The following is a 16,692-nucleotide window of genomic DNA, read 5'->3' as shown; positions in this document are numbered from 1 at the left end:
ATGTAGTATTACTGTTGAGTAGGGCTGTCAACGAATATTCTATATTCAAATGAATAATCGACATATATATATAAAAAAAAAAAAATTATAATTATATTAGATTGGGGGAAAAAATGCCCTGTGGTCGTGGGCCTGAATGCGCTGCATGACTGATAGGAGACACTTTCACTTTCATTGAGCTGAATAACGTGTAGTAACAAATGAACAAGGTCGTGAAGACAGTGATTTGCACTCTGAGCAATCTCAAGCCCCGGTTGGAAATACTTCGGATTTTGTGGAACCTCGAGACAAAGTTGTATGCAAGCTATGTAAACTACACCTGGCCTACCTTCTTTTTTTATGCTAACGCTATCTTGGGAGTTCTAGCGTCAAGAATGTAAGTAGCCTACTTTTCAGTTTTTAGCACTTTATTGTAAATCATCCCTCAGGGTAAAACTTTATTGAATAGAGAAAGAAGCATCATGGAGGTCCCTAATGGTTTGATTACTATTTCCCATTTCATGCCAAGGAATGGGATATCGCTTTATGTTCATCACACCTTGTTCAGAGGTGCGTATGAATGTCCGTTCTATATGCCGTAAACTCTCATTAATTTGATCTCCGAGATACAGCCCCTTCTCAATCTAGCACCAATCCTCCTGACGCACTGAGAGAGAGGGTGTGCGTGTGTGTGTGTAATATGGCTGACCCCTATTAGTCGATTAGTCGACTAATCGGTCGAAAGGAGCCGTAGTCAACTGCCAACCTCTTAGTCGAATACAAAAAGAAAAGAAAAAATATATTATACATTTTTTATTTTATTTTTTTTATCATTCTTTCCAAAAGAAAAGAGGCCTAGAAGCATGGCTAACGCTAATGGCACGCATACCAGAGGCTAACTGCCTACGAAAACAGGCACAGAGGCACTGAAAGAGGATTTCACCCATCTAATGAACACACTAGACTAGACAAATATCAAGATGTATCCATCAGTGGACCAATTGCATGCTTTTGCAGAGGACAAGAAGCCTTCAGTCGACTCCTTCAGACATTAAGCACCCCCACAGCCCAAATGGAATGATAAAAAAAAAAAAAAAAATAAAAAGTACATTTTTGTTTAGTTTTTTTGGCTAATATTCGACTAACGGCAAATTTTGGCCAATCATAGTCGACTATCCAAATCCTTAGTCTTGGACAGCCCTAGTGTGTAAAGACATCGCCAGCTTGGGGTGAACTTGGAGTTTTGAATTTAGTTCTGCACACAAAAAAATTATTCTGCATGTGCATTCCATTAGTGGTTAAAATAACGTTGTATTTGTTCGGTACACAGCGTGTACTGAACCGAAGGTCCTGTACAGAAACGCTTAGGTACGAATACATCATATGTACCGTTAAACCCTTAGTAGAAAGCTATCCGGCTGCGAGCTAGTCCAGCTTAGCACAAAATGAATGGAAGCGGATATGGACCACTAGCTTAGCTGTTGGCCAAAAACACCTCTCTCGCAGTGGTTCGTATCCCCTTCCATTAATGCGCACAGAGAGGAGATGGGTATCCATCTTCTTGTCTGCCTCTGGAGAAGATGGTAAGCACATTTCCCATAATGTTAGCGTGTTCCTTTAACACATTCCATGCCACGCCTCTTCCGGGAAGGCATTGCCTCATGCCACCCATTAAACCAATGTAATCGGTCACCTTGTTTGTAGAGCTATAACCATATTCTATATTATAGCTATGGATACAGTACTATAGTCATTTGACACTGGGTTTCTCCCGGTCAAGATGCAAAAAAGAATTTTTTTCCCATCCATACGTTCCCGTGTTATACCGTGGTGAATATAAGTATGGTTTTAGAGCGGTCTCGCTTACTTCATGAAATGCTGAGTTATAGCCCTACACGTCGATTACATTGTAGATGCTAGCGTTCCTTGCCTGAACCCGCTATTGTTCCGAATTCAAATCTACATCATAGGTATTATGTTCCATCATGAATGCATGAAAGGGGGGGGGGGGGTTGTTTCTGATTATTCGATCGTCAGTAACGGCATTCGCATTGAACACTAAAAACGGTTATCAGCCCGATCGCTATGAAAGCATTGCAGGATCAAGCTAGAATTGGCGTCAAATCGCCCTTACCTTCGGCCGGGAGTAATCCAAAAAGAATATTCCAATTTCTTGATCACCATCTGGTAGATCCAATGCCCATTTGCTTGACGGCATAAACGACTATAACATACGGATCGGGCATAGTTGACGGGCTTCAATGTAACCGACAGAACTGTGCGCCTCCCAGAGAAGACAAAATGTAATCCGAGACCTGTGGTCATCCCACAGCCCAGGATACAATGTTAGAAATGGTGCTTGATACCGCCGCCTGGTAGGATGCGGCCGGTACTGCATCTTCGGATTCCCACTGTGCATTTTTCAGGCAACACACAGCTTCCTGAGATTGAATAGGGTATTAAAATTAAAAAAAAAGGACAAACGACCCAGAAACGAGAATCTTCGTTTATGGCACTGAACGGTTGGGGCATAGAAACGAGAATTCTCGTTTTTGGCAATTATTGTGTTAAGGTCAGGGTTAGGTTTACAAAAAAACATGTGTAAGAAGATGTGGAAACTGAATCAGATAAGGACATAAAAGTTTTCACGTTTTCACTGTATTACAGCTTTATTAACAGATTATTTGCGTAAAAGAAATGTCACGTTTACTGACTTGAGAGGGAATGTGCAAAATGACTTTTGACCCACATTTACCGTAACATGATCTACTGTGTCTCCATACCTCTATGAACCTGCTGTCAGCAGAGAAGTCCATCTGGATAACGAAGCTGGCGATGTCTTTACAGTAGCCCAGTCTGTTGAGGGAGGGGCCTAACGTCAGGTCGTAAAGGTCAACAGTGCTCTCCACTGATCCTACCGCCAGCAGACGCTTATCTGGGCTGAACCTGGAGAGAGGAGAGAGCCAGCACGTACACACACAATAATGACAACAGGCACGCACATGCAGGAGCGCATGTGCATACGCAAAAGTATATGTACGTAGGTACATACATGCAAACACACGCACGCACAGACACAGACATAGACACACACAGGTAATTCAGGTGTGAGTGAGCATTTAACACCTGGTGCACAACAACAAGCATTACCTTCCATTGGAACACGTACATTACATACATACTGTGGCAGATATCACCCCCCCTCTCACGGATATGTGAAGGACAGGAGATATTATTGCCACGGAAGGAGTAGGAACAATTAGGTAGCTGATTAGTACTGATAGAACACACCTGTGCATCATTAGTTCACCCACATCTCACGTGCACACGCCCCAGACACACACACTACAAATACACTAGGTTAGTCAGAGGTAAGTTGAGTGGAGGTGAGGTTGGAGTTGTGACACAGAGAGAGAGATTGAGATATTCAGAGTGTAAAGTGAGAGGTAGTGAGAGGAGAGGTGAAGGTGAGAAGGTGTTCATTGTGTACTGGACCCTAGACTGGCTGAGAAACCCCTTTGTGTACTGACCCTGGACCGGACGACTACTCTGAGTATTGAACAATCTCTTTTTGTGTACGAGAGCCTGTTTGTGTTTTTGACCATCGGACTGTATTACGATCATTCTCTTGCCTATCGAACTGAATTCTGCCCTTATTCAATAAATATTCTTATTGATTGATATTGCTCTTGTGTGGACATTCAAATTAGTTTGGCGAGTCTGAACCCCACCAGGCTCGTCACAACGCACGCACGCACACACACACACACACACACACACACACACACACACACACACACACACACACACACACACACACACACACACACACACACACACACACACACACACACACACACACACACACACACACACACACACACACACACACACACACACACACACACACACACACACACACACACACACACACACACACACACACACACACACACACACACACACACACACACACAGCAGTTCTGTCAATGCAAAAATTTGCGATAGTGTATAGACTACCAGAAGGGGGGATGAATCATATCCCCACCGCAGATAGAAATGAACAACCAGAGGTAGGGACGCTCTCTCCCTGTCTCTCTCTCGCTCTCTCTCCTACCGTATGTCCTGTATTGCAGCGCTGCGGTCTCGTTTCTTGCCCCACATCTTCAGTGAGTTGGTGAGGAGGATGATGAATTCTCCGTTCTTCATCCCAACCGACACCATCTCTCCATCTGGGCTGTAACTGGTACACTTAGCAGGGTGGCCCAGAGACACCTTGTTTAACAGTTTCTACACACAGAGAGATAGAGAGAGATACATGTTTAACATGTTGTCATTTAGCTGACAGAGAGAGAGAGAGAGAGAGAGAGAGAGAGAGAGAGAGAGAGAGAGAGAGAGAGAGAGAGAGAGAGAGAGAGAGAGTGTGTTTTACATTTACATTTAGTCATTTAGCTGACGCTTTTATCCAAAGCGACTTACAAGTTCTGTGCGACAGGTCATCAGGAAGGGTACAACTCTATCAGCTGAGTAACAATATTCATCAAAGTGTTGCGTGTTACAGTGTAGGTTAGTTTATTAGGACAAGTGCATGACAGTAAGGTTAGTTAGGGTTAGATTTATTTAAAAAAAAATATATATTTATTATTATTTCAGATAATGGTTGAAGAAGTGCGTCTTTAGTCGACGGCGAAAGATTGGACGGGATTCGGTTGTCCTAACTGGGGTGGGTAGTTCATTCCATCATTGTGGGGCAAGGACTGAGAATAGGCGACTTCTCTTTGATGACCCTCCCGGAGCTTGGATAGGAGTAGGTCTGAGGCGGCCAGAAGATGCAGAGCGTAGGGGTCTTGAGGGTGTGTAGTTAGAGACCATTGACCGGAGGTAGGCGGGAGCGGTTCCCTTTGCCGCACAGTATGCTAGGTCGAGGGCCTTGAAGCGGATTCGTGCAGCAATGGGGAGCCAGTGCAGGTCCCTAAGAAGTGGGGTGACATGGGCCGACTTCGGTAGGTTTGAGATCAGGCGGGCCGCTGCGTTTTGAATGAGTTGAAGAGGCTTGGTGGCGGTGGCTGGGAGGCCCTCGAGCAGTGCGTTGCAGTAGTCGAGGCGGGAGATGACTGTTGAATGGATGAGGAGTTGGGTGGCTTCTTTTGTCAGGAAGGGCGGATCCTTCTGACGTTGCTCAGGAGGAATCTGCAGGTTCTGGTTGTCGCTGCGATGTGAGCAGAGAAGTTCAACTGGTGGTGTGTTGTGTGTGTGTCCTCATCCCCCTACCTTGTCAGCCAGGTCCCAGATGCGGATGGTCCCGTCATCACTGGCGGAAGTGCAGATGTCTTTGGAGGGGTGTGTGGCCAGACCCCAGATCTCCCCCTGAGTGTGACCGTTCATCAAGATGTTAGACGCTGCATTCTTCTCTCCTACCTCGATGATCTCTCCATCCTTAGTCCCCACCAAGATCTTACCCTGGAGGAGAGAGAGAGGGCAAGAGAGAGAGAGAGAAATAGGGAGAAAGAGAGAAAGAAAGAGAAAGAGGGAGAGAACAGGCAGGAGAGAGAGTGTGAGAGAGAGACAGCGAGAGAGAGAGAGAGAGATAGGAGAGAGAGAGAGAGAGAGAGAGAGAGAGAGAAAGAAAGAGATTTGATTTGATTTTTATTTGTCTCGAACATCGAAACATAAAACAAGTTTACGCAAAAATATCAATATATTTAAAGGTAGCTATAAACAAGCACGTATGGACCTTTTTGTTTTTAAATTTTATACTCGCATCCAGACCATTCCAGAGTGATACCCCACAAACTGCAATGCACATACTTTTAAGAGTTGTACGTACCGTAGGTTGTTTTAAAGCTAATGTCCCTCTAAAATTATAAACACTCTCTCTAGCCATGACATTTTTTTGAATGTAGCTTGGTCATTTGTTTTTTATTGCCAGAAACATAATTTGTGCAGATTTGAATTTGATTAAGTCCATGAATTTTAATGTTTGACTCCTTACAAACAGACTATTTGTGTGATCTAAATATCTACCATGATGTCCATATGGCTCTTTTTTGCAGTGTGCATATCTTTTGTAAGTTGCTTTTAGGTTTCAACACAATATGATAGATATGGTACAATGAGTGTGCAATATAATGTATATAGAGTTTTCTGATTCAGGATATATCTAGTCTTGCCCAGTATACCAATACTTCTCGCTAACTTTGAACACAAATATTTTATATGGGGTTTCTAGCAGAGTTTGTGGTCTATTAAGACCCCTAGAAACGTGTTTGTATATACTCTCTCAATTTTTACATTATCAATTTTCAGCTGAGGATCAGTGTTTATTTGACAATTTCCAAATATCATGAAGTTGTTGTTTTTTCAAATTGAGTGATAACTTATTTGTGTCGAACCAACCTTTTAATTTGTCCATTTCTATGTTTGCCACTTCTAAAATCTGCTGAAGGTCATACAATGTTTGTGTCATCCGCAAAGACAACAAGTTTCAGTATGTCAGATACTTTATCATTTATGTATAAAATTAACAATTTGGGTCCCAATACTGACCCCTGTGGAACACCACAGGTAATGTTTAAGCATTGTGACTTGTGCTGACCCATCAGAACAAATTGCTGCCTGTTACTAATATAGCTTTTCAGCCAGTCTAGAGCAACCCCCTCTGACACCAAACCTGTCCATCCTTTTCAGTAAAATCTCATGATCTATTGTATCAAAAGCATTTTTTTTAGGTCAATGAATATTCCTAATACATATTTATTTCTCTCTATACCGTCCGTTATTTCCTCTACAAGCTCCATTAATGCCATGGAGGTAGAGAGAGAGAGAGAGAGAGAGAGAGCAAAAGAATGGTTATAGCTAGCCAGGCCCAAACAATTGTGAATTATAATTTTCTTCTGTCATATTCAGAAAAGTGGATTCTACCCGTATTATTTGTAGAATTTGTCGTGAAACTGCAGCTTGTTCTTAGTTTTATACTTTATAAAGATTATACTTTGTGTTGAAGAGGGACTCGTCAAAACATTTAGAATACAGACAAATCTATATAGACAGTTATAGACACACATACACCTACACACATGTGTACACACGTAAACAGCAGAGTAGGCCCCATCTAATCATTACACACACACGTCATACTAACACACACACAGTGGCCTTACCTTTCCTCTGCAGACAGAGCGGACACACTCCACCTGTTGTCCGGTCTCCAGCTGGAACGCCCGACACCTCTTCATCTCCTGGTCCCACAGCTTCACTGCCCCACCCTCCTTAGTACTGACACACACACACACACACACACACACACACACACACACACACACACACACACACACACACACACACACAGAGGTAATTCAGGTGTGAGTGAGCATTTAACACCTGGTGCACAACAACAAGCATTACCTTCCACTGGAACACATACATTACATACATTACATGCTAACTAGAACCAAAAGGAGAGAGCACATTAGTCCAGTCCTAAGGCTATGGTTAGACTAGTGTATTCCTGGCGTTTTTTTTATACGTTTTTGACGACGTTTGATGTCCTATCTACACAGAAATGCGTTTTTTGGCGTTTTTTTGTGGATACGGCTGAAACGCAAAATTGTGTTTGCGTTTGGAGATACGCAAAAAAAACGCTTCGACAACAGCGTGTAGTCAGCACGGAGCAGTTGTTGCGAAAACGCCCATGCGCAGTAGATACCATCTGCGTGCCCTTCCGGTGACAACAGTGTGTGTGTTTGGGACAGAGGCAGAGCTCCGTGTCCCAAATAGCTTCAGCTACCATGTGTTGTCAAGTTATTGTTATAAGGACCCCAGTCCAAGCTACAACAGTCTGCATCCCCTTAACAATTGTTTGTATTGAGCCGTATTGTATTGTACCCATATGCAATATGTTAAATAAAGTTTACATCCATTCATTCTGCTAGCATTACCGATTGCATGAGCAGCTGGCTAACGTGAGCTATCAGGATTCAGACCCTGTTAGCTCAGAGTTCCTCTTTCAACTTAACAAGCATTAAACAAAATGGCCCAGTCATCTATTCACCTTTGTTTAATACACACAGCGTTGTCTCTAATGTTATCTAACTACTGATAGCTCGCGATATCATCAGTTTTGATGCTGGCTAAGTAGCGTGAGCTAACGTTAGCTTCTAGCCACAATGCTATATTGTTATAATGGCATACTCCATTGACGTTAGCATGCAGCTAACAATGCTACCGATCGTTTTTTAGACTAAACTATCCGCTCTTGGTGGTCACTTGTGTTGATGTTAGTTTTGTTTCATCAACAAATGACAGGCAGAACACACAGTGAATGTATCCGTTTTGTTTATTGCACTTTTATTAGGCTTTGCTGAAAAATTATTGCTGCATTGAGTAAATAGGCAAGATGGTGGCGCGGCATAGGCGCCTGCCTTATTGACATTTTCTTTGCTGGAGCTTCCACCAGGAAGTGTATTGGCACATTCGTTCTGATTGGTTGAAATTGCCTTCATGTTTGCCACCTACTGCCACCTACTGCTTTGGCAGTGTACTACATCAGTGTGCTCGGCTGACAAAAACGGGAAAAAACGAAAGTGTGACTCGAGGCGCATGACGTCGCGGCGATACGCGGCGATACGTATAAGAAAACAATACGAAATGATACGAAAGGTGTAACCGCAGCCTAGCTGCTTTACACTGGCTTCCTGTAACATTTAGAATTTACTTTTAGGTCCTTCTCCTTACATACAAAGCTCTAAATGGACAGGGACCTAGCTACATCACCAACACTCTAATAAATTACACGCCAGCAAGAACACTGCGATCATAAGCTGCTGGACTACTAGAGGCTCCCAGAAACAGTCAAAAGAGGATCAGTAATGCAGCCTTTATCAACTATGCCCCAAAACTGTGGAACAAACTACCAAAACATCAGGGAAGCCAACTCGCTAGACATCTTCAAAAGACAGCTTAAAACCTATCTCTTTGCTCAGGCATTTCAATGACTTACCTGCACTATTCTTACCCTGCCTACTTTTCTATGCAAATTTTATCTTATTTTACACTGCCTATCAAATGAATGTGTCGGTTATATGACTATTTTTAAACTGAATCATTTTAAACTATTTTTCACACTTTTTACTGTAACCTTGCTATTTAAATTTTTTACTGTTGTTGTATGTCCGTTCTATTTTATAATTTTTAGACTATTTTTAAACTTAATCATTTTAAACTACTTTATTATTTGTATTACTGAATAGAGAGCCTATTAGGATGCTAGATCCTAATGTGAAACACTGTGATTTACCATACCCTGCTATGCTCACCCATGCCTGTATTTTTACTGTTGTGAAGCACTTTGAACTGCAACCTCTGTATGAAAAGTGCTATACAAATAAAGTTATTATTATTATTATTACATACTGTGGCAGATATCACCCCCCCTCTCACGGATATGTGAAGGACGGGAGATATTATTGCCACGGAAGGAGGAACGTGTTTTACCTTCCTCCTTGGAATGCTGCCTGAGGAAGAACACTAGTTCAATGCTGCCTGAGGAAGAACACTAGTTCAATGCTGCCTGAGGAAGAACACTAGTTCAATGCTGCCTGAGGAAGAACACTAGTTCAATGCTGCCTGAGGAAGAACACTAGTTCAATGCTGCCTGAGGAAGAACACTAGTTCAATGCTGCCTGAAGAAGAACACTAGTTCAATGCTGCCTGAGGAAGAACACTAGTTCAATGCTGCCTGAAGAAGAACACTAGTTCAAAGCGGTTTGAGGAAGAACACTAGTTCAATGCTGCCTGAAGAAGAACACTAGTTCAATGCTGCCTGAAGAAGAACACTAGTTCAATGCTGCCTGAAGAAGAACACTAGTTCAATGCTGCCTGAAGAAGAACACTAGTTCAATGCTGCCTGAAGAAGAACACTAGTTCAATGCTGCCTGAAGAAGAACACTAGTTCAATGCTGCCTGAAGAAGAACACTAGTTCAATGCTACCTGAAGAAGAACACTAGTTCAATGCTGCCTGAAGAAGAACACTAGTTCAATGCTGCCTGAAGAAGAACACTAGTTCAATGCTGCCTGAAGAAGAACACTAGTTCAATGCTGCCTGAAGAAGAACACTAGTTCAATGCTGCCTGAAGAAGAACACTAGTTCAATGCTGCCTGAAGAAGAACACTAGTTCAATGCTGCCTGAAGAAGAACACTAGTTCAATGCTGCCTGAAGAAGAACACTAGTTCAATGCTGCCTGAAGAAGAACACTAGTTCAATGCTACCTGAAGAAGAACACTAGTTCAATGCTGCCTGAAGAAGAACACTAGTTCAATGCTGCCTGAAGAAGAACACTAGTTCAATGCTGCCTGAGGAAGAACACTAGTTTGAAATGCATTGCTACCACTTTATGTATATCTACAGCCATCTGTGTTCCTGGCTTCTTGGTGCCTGTTTAATTCTGTGCACAACTATAGCTTTAATAAACATTCTGCTGCATTCAAGGAGCTTCCCATTACTATATATTTTCATTAATAAAAGAAGTGAAATGACCCACAAATGCAAAAAGAAAGAATAGTCACACTCAGCTGTTCCTCTACACAGGATCAGAAAATTTACTGATGTCAAAGTCCCACTTTTTATATGTTTAATGAGCTGCTGCTACAATACTGCAGTAATACAGCAGGGCAAAGTAGATGCAGGCAGAGGGACCTCTATACAGGCTACCACAGCAGCTCCAGCAATGGCAGAGTATACATCTCAGCCCCACTAGGCTATGTTTTACCTACAGTCTAATGGAGGAGATGTTTGATGTCAACGTGGGACAAGCTAGGACCATGACCTTTTATGCAGAATTTCTCAATTGGTGGTTCCTAATTAATAGTTAACTTGTCAAAATCCACACACACATGCAGTATTACTCACGGCCTCTCCTTGCCTCCAGTGACTATGAGTCCATCTCGTAGCGTAGTGTACATGGTAAAGACGGGCCCGGTGTGGGCCTTAGCCACCACACGCAGTAAGTAGTGGTCACGCCACACATACACATCCCCATTTATGGCACCTGTGAATGTTAGGTTGTTCTGAAAAACAGACATGTGGAAAGAGAGAGAGAGAGAGAGAGAGAGAGAAAGAGAGAGGAGGAGAGGATGGTTGGGTTTATTTACTGTGAATCTAAGGATACACTTCTAGAAAGGAGAGGTGAGGAGAGGAGAATAGAAGACAGTGAAGGACAGATTGAGATTAAAGTCATATGTTTTCATGGTCTAAACAGTTGTTGATCTGCTAGAATTAAGTATCCAGCAAAAAGAAATTTCATCAATGACAAAACCGAGGAAAACAAAAACAAACCATGTGAACTTTGGAAATTACTCAATAACCAACTAGGCTGCAGTAAAAAACTTAAAACCAGATTCTCAAACATAAACATAAAGACGGACAACACGCTCATCACAGACAAGCTGGATGTAGCCAATTACTTAAACAGTTTCTTCACAAACATAGCCACAACACTGGTAAACAAACTACCCTCCCACTCAGGGCAGTATGGGGTAGAACACATAGTAGCATACTACAAGAACCTAGGGGTCCACAAAGACGACTTCAAACTGGAAATGGTAACAACAGATGAGGTACTCAAAAAACTGAGTGCCCTCCAACCTAACAAGGCCACTGGCCATGACAACATCCCCTCCAGACTCAGCAGCCGCCATCACCCCAGTCATCACACACATAATAAACCTCTCCATAAAACAGGGACACGTCCCCAAGGACTTAAAAATTGCAAGAGTAACACCCCTGCACAAAAAAGGCAGTAAATTAGACCCTGGCAACTACCGCCCTGTTTCTATCCTCACCTCCATCTCGAAAGTCATGGAAAAAATTGTATACGAACAGGTCGAAAAATACCTTGTGGAAAAAAATCTAATCTACGAATTCCAATCTGGCTTCAGAACATCCCACTCCACTGACACATGCCTTCTCTATTTAAACGACCACATCAAACAAGAGGTGGACGCGGGCAAATACTGCGGCATGGTCATGCTGGACCTACAAAAGGCCTTCGACACTGTCAATCACACCATTCTGATTGACAAGCTAAAAGCAATTTGTTTTGATAGTCTATCAGTGAGCTGGATGCAATCCTACCTGGAGGGGAGAGAGCAGATGGTGGAGGTAAACGGTACCCTATCCCCCCCCCCCTCACAGTGAGCTGTGGTGTTCCACAAGGAAGCATACTAGGTCCGCTACTGTTCCTAATTTATGCAAATGACATGTCGTCAGCTTGTGACTGCAACTTGTTCCTGTTTGCGGACGACTCAGCCCTGCTGGTCTCTGACAAGAACAAGTTACAGGTTGAAAAAACCCTCAGCTCAGAACTAGGCAAAATCTGCATATGGCTCGCTGATAACAAACTATCATGATTACACATGGTCAAAACAGAGTCCATTCTCTTCGGTTCAAATAACAAACTCAGCACCGGATCTCCTCACTGGTAAACAAGAATACCCTGAAGACTCTGGCAGGAGCACTCATTCAAGGGTACTACGACTATGCTTGCACCCCATGGTACCAAAGCACCTCAAAGGCGCTAAAAACGAAATTACAAACATCTCAAACAAACTGGTCAGACTACTGCTTGACCTTACTCCTAGAACCCACCTCACCCCTGCCCACTTTGACAACCTAGGATGGCTTAGCGTAGACGACAGAGTACAGCAACTTGCAATGGGCCTGGTCTACAAGATACACTACACGACCAAGGTACCCATGTACATGTCAAAATACTTCACAAAGGTCAGTGAATACCACGATCACAACACCAGAGGGAGCTCCACAAATCATGTTAAACCCAGAATCGGCTCAAACAAGGGACTAAACACGTTTCGCAATTATGCCACATCAATGTGGAACGCCCTACCCAAAGCTGTAAAGGAATGTGAATCACTACCCACTTTCAAAAACACTCTCAAAAAACACCTACGGGAGACTGCAATTCGAAACTGGCCCCTGTAAATGTCCTAACACAACCCCCCCCCAATGTACAGTAAATTACCAAGTATGGTCTTGTCAATATTCCAATGTACAGTTTTGCTTGTTCAGTTGTACACCAACCCTCACCAACCCAAAACCACAACACCAACCCTCACAACCATACCAACCCAAACCCACAACACCAACCCTCACCAACCCAAACCCACAACACCAACCCTCACCACCATACCAACCCAAACCCACAACACCAACCCAACCATAACTCACAGAAGCAACCCACAGTTGACTATCCCAAGCTAGGGGTGGGCAACATGACAATATTAAATAAATATCGGGTACAGTTCATTAACGATACGCTTTTTAAACGTATCGTGGACATCGTGATGTTTTGCACAAACCCTCATCCATACAGTATATATGTGTGTATTTTTGGCTAAAGTGGATAGAAAACACAGTACTGTGCAAAAGTCTTAAGCACCCAAGAGTTTTTATATAAATTGTCTTAGATGTTAATAAAAAAAAATCTGTATTAGTGTGTCAGTAGACTACTCTTTTAAAAATTGTGAAACTTTTCATTTAATTATTTTTGAAAGCATCTTCATGGTTTAATGCAGACATATGTTGCAGGGACTATTATGATCATCATATTTGCGTGAACGTATCCATCAAAAGGTTAAATCAAGCCTTTTTAAGTGCTTTAGAGGAAATGTCAAAATATTGCGATATATATTGTGTATCGTGATAGAGCCAAAAAATATTGTGATATCATTTAGAGGCCATATCGCCCAGCCCTACCCAAGCCCATAACTCACAGCACCGAAGGCAACAGAGAGCATGGTCTGCATGCGCGCGTCCTCCACAGTTCCCACCACACCCTTCTTGTACATCAGGGAGCCGCCAGCCAGCGTCCAGAACTTGATGTGTTTGATGCCCACTGAGACAAACTGGGAGTCTGAATCAGGTCTGAACTCCACCACAAAGATCCTGTCAGGGTGGCCGCCCTTACTGGTCACTTTACCACCTGCAGGAGGGAGAGGAGGGAATAGTGTAGGTCAAGAAAAACTCATCTTTATCTTCTTGCAAGGTTCAATATGTATGGAAAATAGACGTTTCTTGTCTCTATTCTATTTTATTCTATTCTATTGTTCCTACCAGCACCAGACATGAATGTTGTTCCATCATTTGATTCCTACAGCGACTCAGCGAGTAGCAGGTTTCAGCTCGACTCCACTTGACTTGGCTCTGGGTTAGGGTTAGGGTTGGGTTTCAGCTGGACTCCACTTGACTTGGCTCTGGGTTAGGGTTAGGGTTGGGTTTCAGCTCGACTCCACTTGACTTGGCTCTGGGTTAGGGTTAGGGTTGGGTTTCAGCTGGACTCCACTTGACTTGGCTCTGGGTTAGGGTTAGGGTTGGGTTTCAGCTCGACTCCACTTGACTTGGCTCTGGGTTAGGGTTTCAGCTGGACTCCACTTGACTTGGATCTGCTCTACTTGTCTCTGCTCTACTACGACTCAACCCTACCCTGCTCTGCTGTGTTCTCTTCTCCTTTACTCCACTCACCTTCTTGCCAGCGCCAGACCGTGATGGTGTGATCAGGCTCCACCCCTACAGACAGCAGGAGTTTCCCTGTGGCGCTGAAGTTGACGTAGCCCACTCCTTTGGTGTGTGGACAGCGCAGGATGGACAAGGTCTGTTTACTCATGGCATCCCAGACATGGATGGATGGTGTGGTGCCTAGAGAGAGAGAGAGAGAGAGAGAGAGAGAGAGAGAGAGAGAGAGAGAGAGAGAGAGAGAGAGAGAGAGAGAGAGAGAGAGGAGAGAGAGAGGGAGAGGAGGTAAGAGGAGGAGGGGAATGGGGGGGAGGTTAGAGACAATGAGAGAAAAACAGAGAGAGAAGGAGGGAGGGAGAGAGAATGATGAAGAGATGGATAGAGTAGAGTTATGAGTTTTTTTTTCTTAAGATACTATGTAGATAAAATACACTCAAAACAGAATAATAGTTTGAACCATTCCAAGGAGAACACAAGGGTAACAACTACTACGGCAAGCTATAAGGGTCAAAAACACAGAGAGCAGCAGAGTATATGGGACAATCCTAGAGGGATCACTACAGGTCACAACCACCCTGAGTCCAAGGCCAACCCCAATCCCTGACAGATGACAACTAGGGAAACAGAGATATGCCATTCTTATGGCACAGTTATAGTCTGAGGAATTATCACGTTTCATGGCATGATGATTAGTACCTGGTCATTTATCATGAAGGGGAAAAGATACAAAAGCATTGTGCTGTAAGTGGCTAGGTAGCCACAAAGCAATGCAAAGTCAATGGGGTCGAGTTACTGCCTGTACAACCTGACTGCGGACAACTGAAATCTACTACACAGTGCACACAAAGTAGATTTCAGTTGTTGTCAGCCAGCTTGTACAGGCAGGAGCTTGTTCCCATTGACAAACCATTGCATTGGTTTGTGTCTAACTAACTGGAGCTAATATGAGGAACAGCATGGATTGTGCTGAGAAAAGACTCTCTCAATCAACAACATCATTGGTAAGTAGCAATAAGGGCTAGCGATAAAATGCTATTTTATCTTGAATCAAGGCCATAGTGGTTAATGGACAGCACAAGAAATACAGCATTTATCAGAATATGTTCGAATTAAACAGTTATGACAAAACATTATAGTTTGCATATATATTCACCAGAAAGATTTATAGGCTTACACTTGCTTAAACCTAAAACGTCAATACTTCTAATCTAGCGATAAAAATTAGGGCTGTCAGTTTATCACGTTTATTAGATTAATTAATTACACAGCAAATTATCGCGTTATGAACATTTACTCAAAATGTATTACATTTTTTTTTAACTTTTTTTTTTATCTCATTCATTCCATAAGAACGTAGAATACACATTTACAGAATTTTTATTTAATATGGCCCATTTGCATGTTCTTGGTATCTGATTCTAGGGATATCTATGGATCTCAGGGAATGTATTCCCAGTGTCAGAAATACTGTGTCTGTTACTAGGCTTGAGTAAATTGTAATGAACCAAATGAGAATATCAATAATTTTTTTTTATTATCTTTGACTGTGAATAACACCATGCTAAAATTGACCAGACCTGAAAAATCTAAGCAAATGAATAAATGGAAGATGATTAAACAGAAGGTTTTGTAGATACAGTACTGAATTCTGCCATCCGGACACATGCCATTTGAAATATGATTATAGAATATAGAATATCAGGCCTAAAATGGTTATGCGATTAAAATGCGATTAATTAGATTAATTAATTACAAATCCTGTAATTAATTAGATACATTTTTTTAATCGCCTGACAGCACTAATAAAAATACATAATTTAGCGATACCTTCAACACTACAACAGTGCCCTTTGGTCCTGGGTTTAGCCGTTAGAACCTGAGGGTTTGGAGGTTGGTGTGGGACGCAGGGCGTCTGTGACTCTGGTTTAAAGGAGACAATCTAAAGAGGGATCATTACCTGGGAGCTCAGTCACTTCACCTGAGTTGGTGTGAGAGCGATGGAGACAAAATGGGCCAGCAAAAGAACACATGAAAAAAAACCTGGAGTGAGTTGCCTCAAACAGGCTAACGAGGGCCATCATATCAGATGCTAATAAGCGCATTTTCACACTACCAAACCAGAGACACACAAAGGCAACTTCACACAAAAAGATAAAAAAAAATTAAAATGTTCAAGGAAGGGTG

At 42.6% G+C, this 16,692-nt stretch overlaps 1 protein-coding gene across 1 annotated transcript in view; it reads right to left on the bottom strand.

Annotated features, from left to right (window-relative positions):
• The window catches only part of LOC311234714 (echinoderm microtubule-associated protein-like 6), a gene marked incomplete at both ends in the record, with an annotated part of 200,399 nt that overhangs the window by 15,357 nt on the left and 168,350 nt on the right, over positions 1-16,692 (bottom strand). Inside the window, 7 exon segments of the mRNA XM_084321958.1 lie at positions 2,763-2,925; positions 4,097-4,269; positions 5,251-5,439; positions 7,140-7,254; positions 10,888-11,045; positions 13,770-13,978; positions 14,518-14,691. Coding sequence (XP_084178084.1) covers positions 2,763-2,925; positions 4,097-4,269; positions 5,251-5,439; positions 7,140-7,254; positions 10,888-11,045; positions 13,770-13,978; positions 14,518-14,691 — 1,181 coding nt within the window.

Source organism: Notolepis coatsorum (assembly GCF_963971535.1).
Source record: "Notolepis coatsorum genome assembly, chromosome: 9".
Taxonomy (NCBI): domain Eukaryota; kingdom Metazoa; phylum Chordata; class Actinopteri; order Aulopiformes; family Paralepididae; genus Notolepis; species Notolepis coatsorum.
This window is presented reverse-complemented; position numbering and strand designations above follow the sequence as displayed.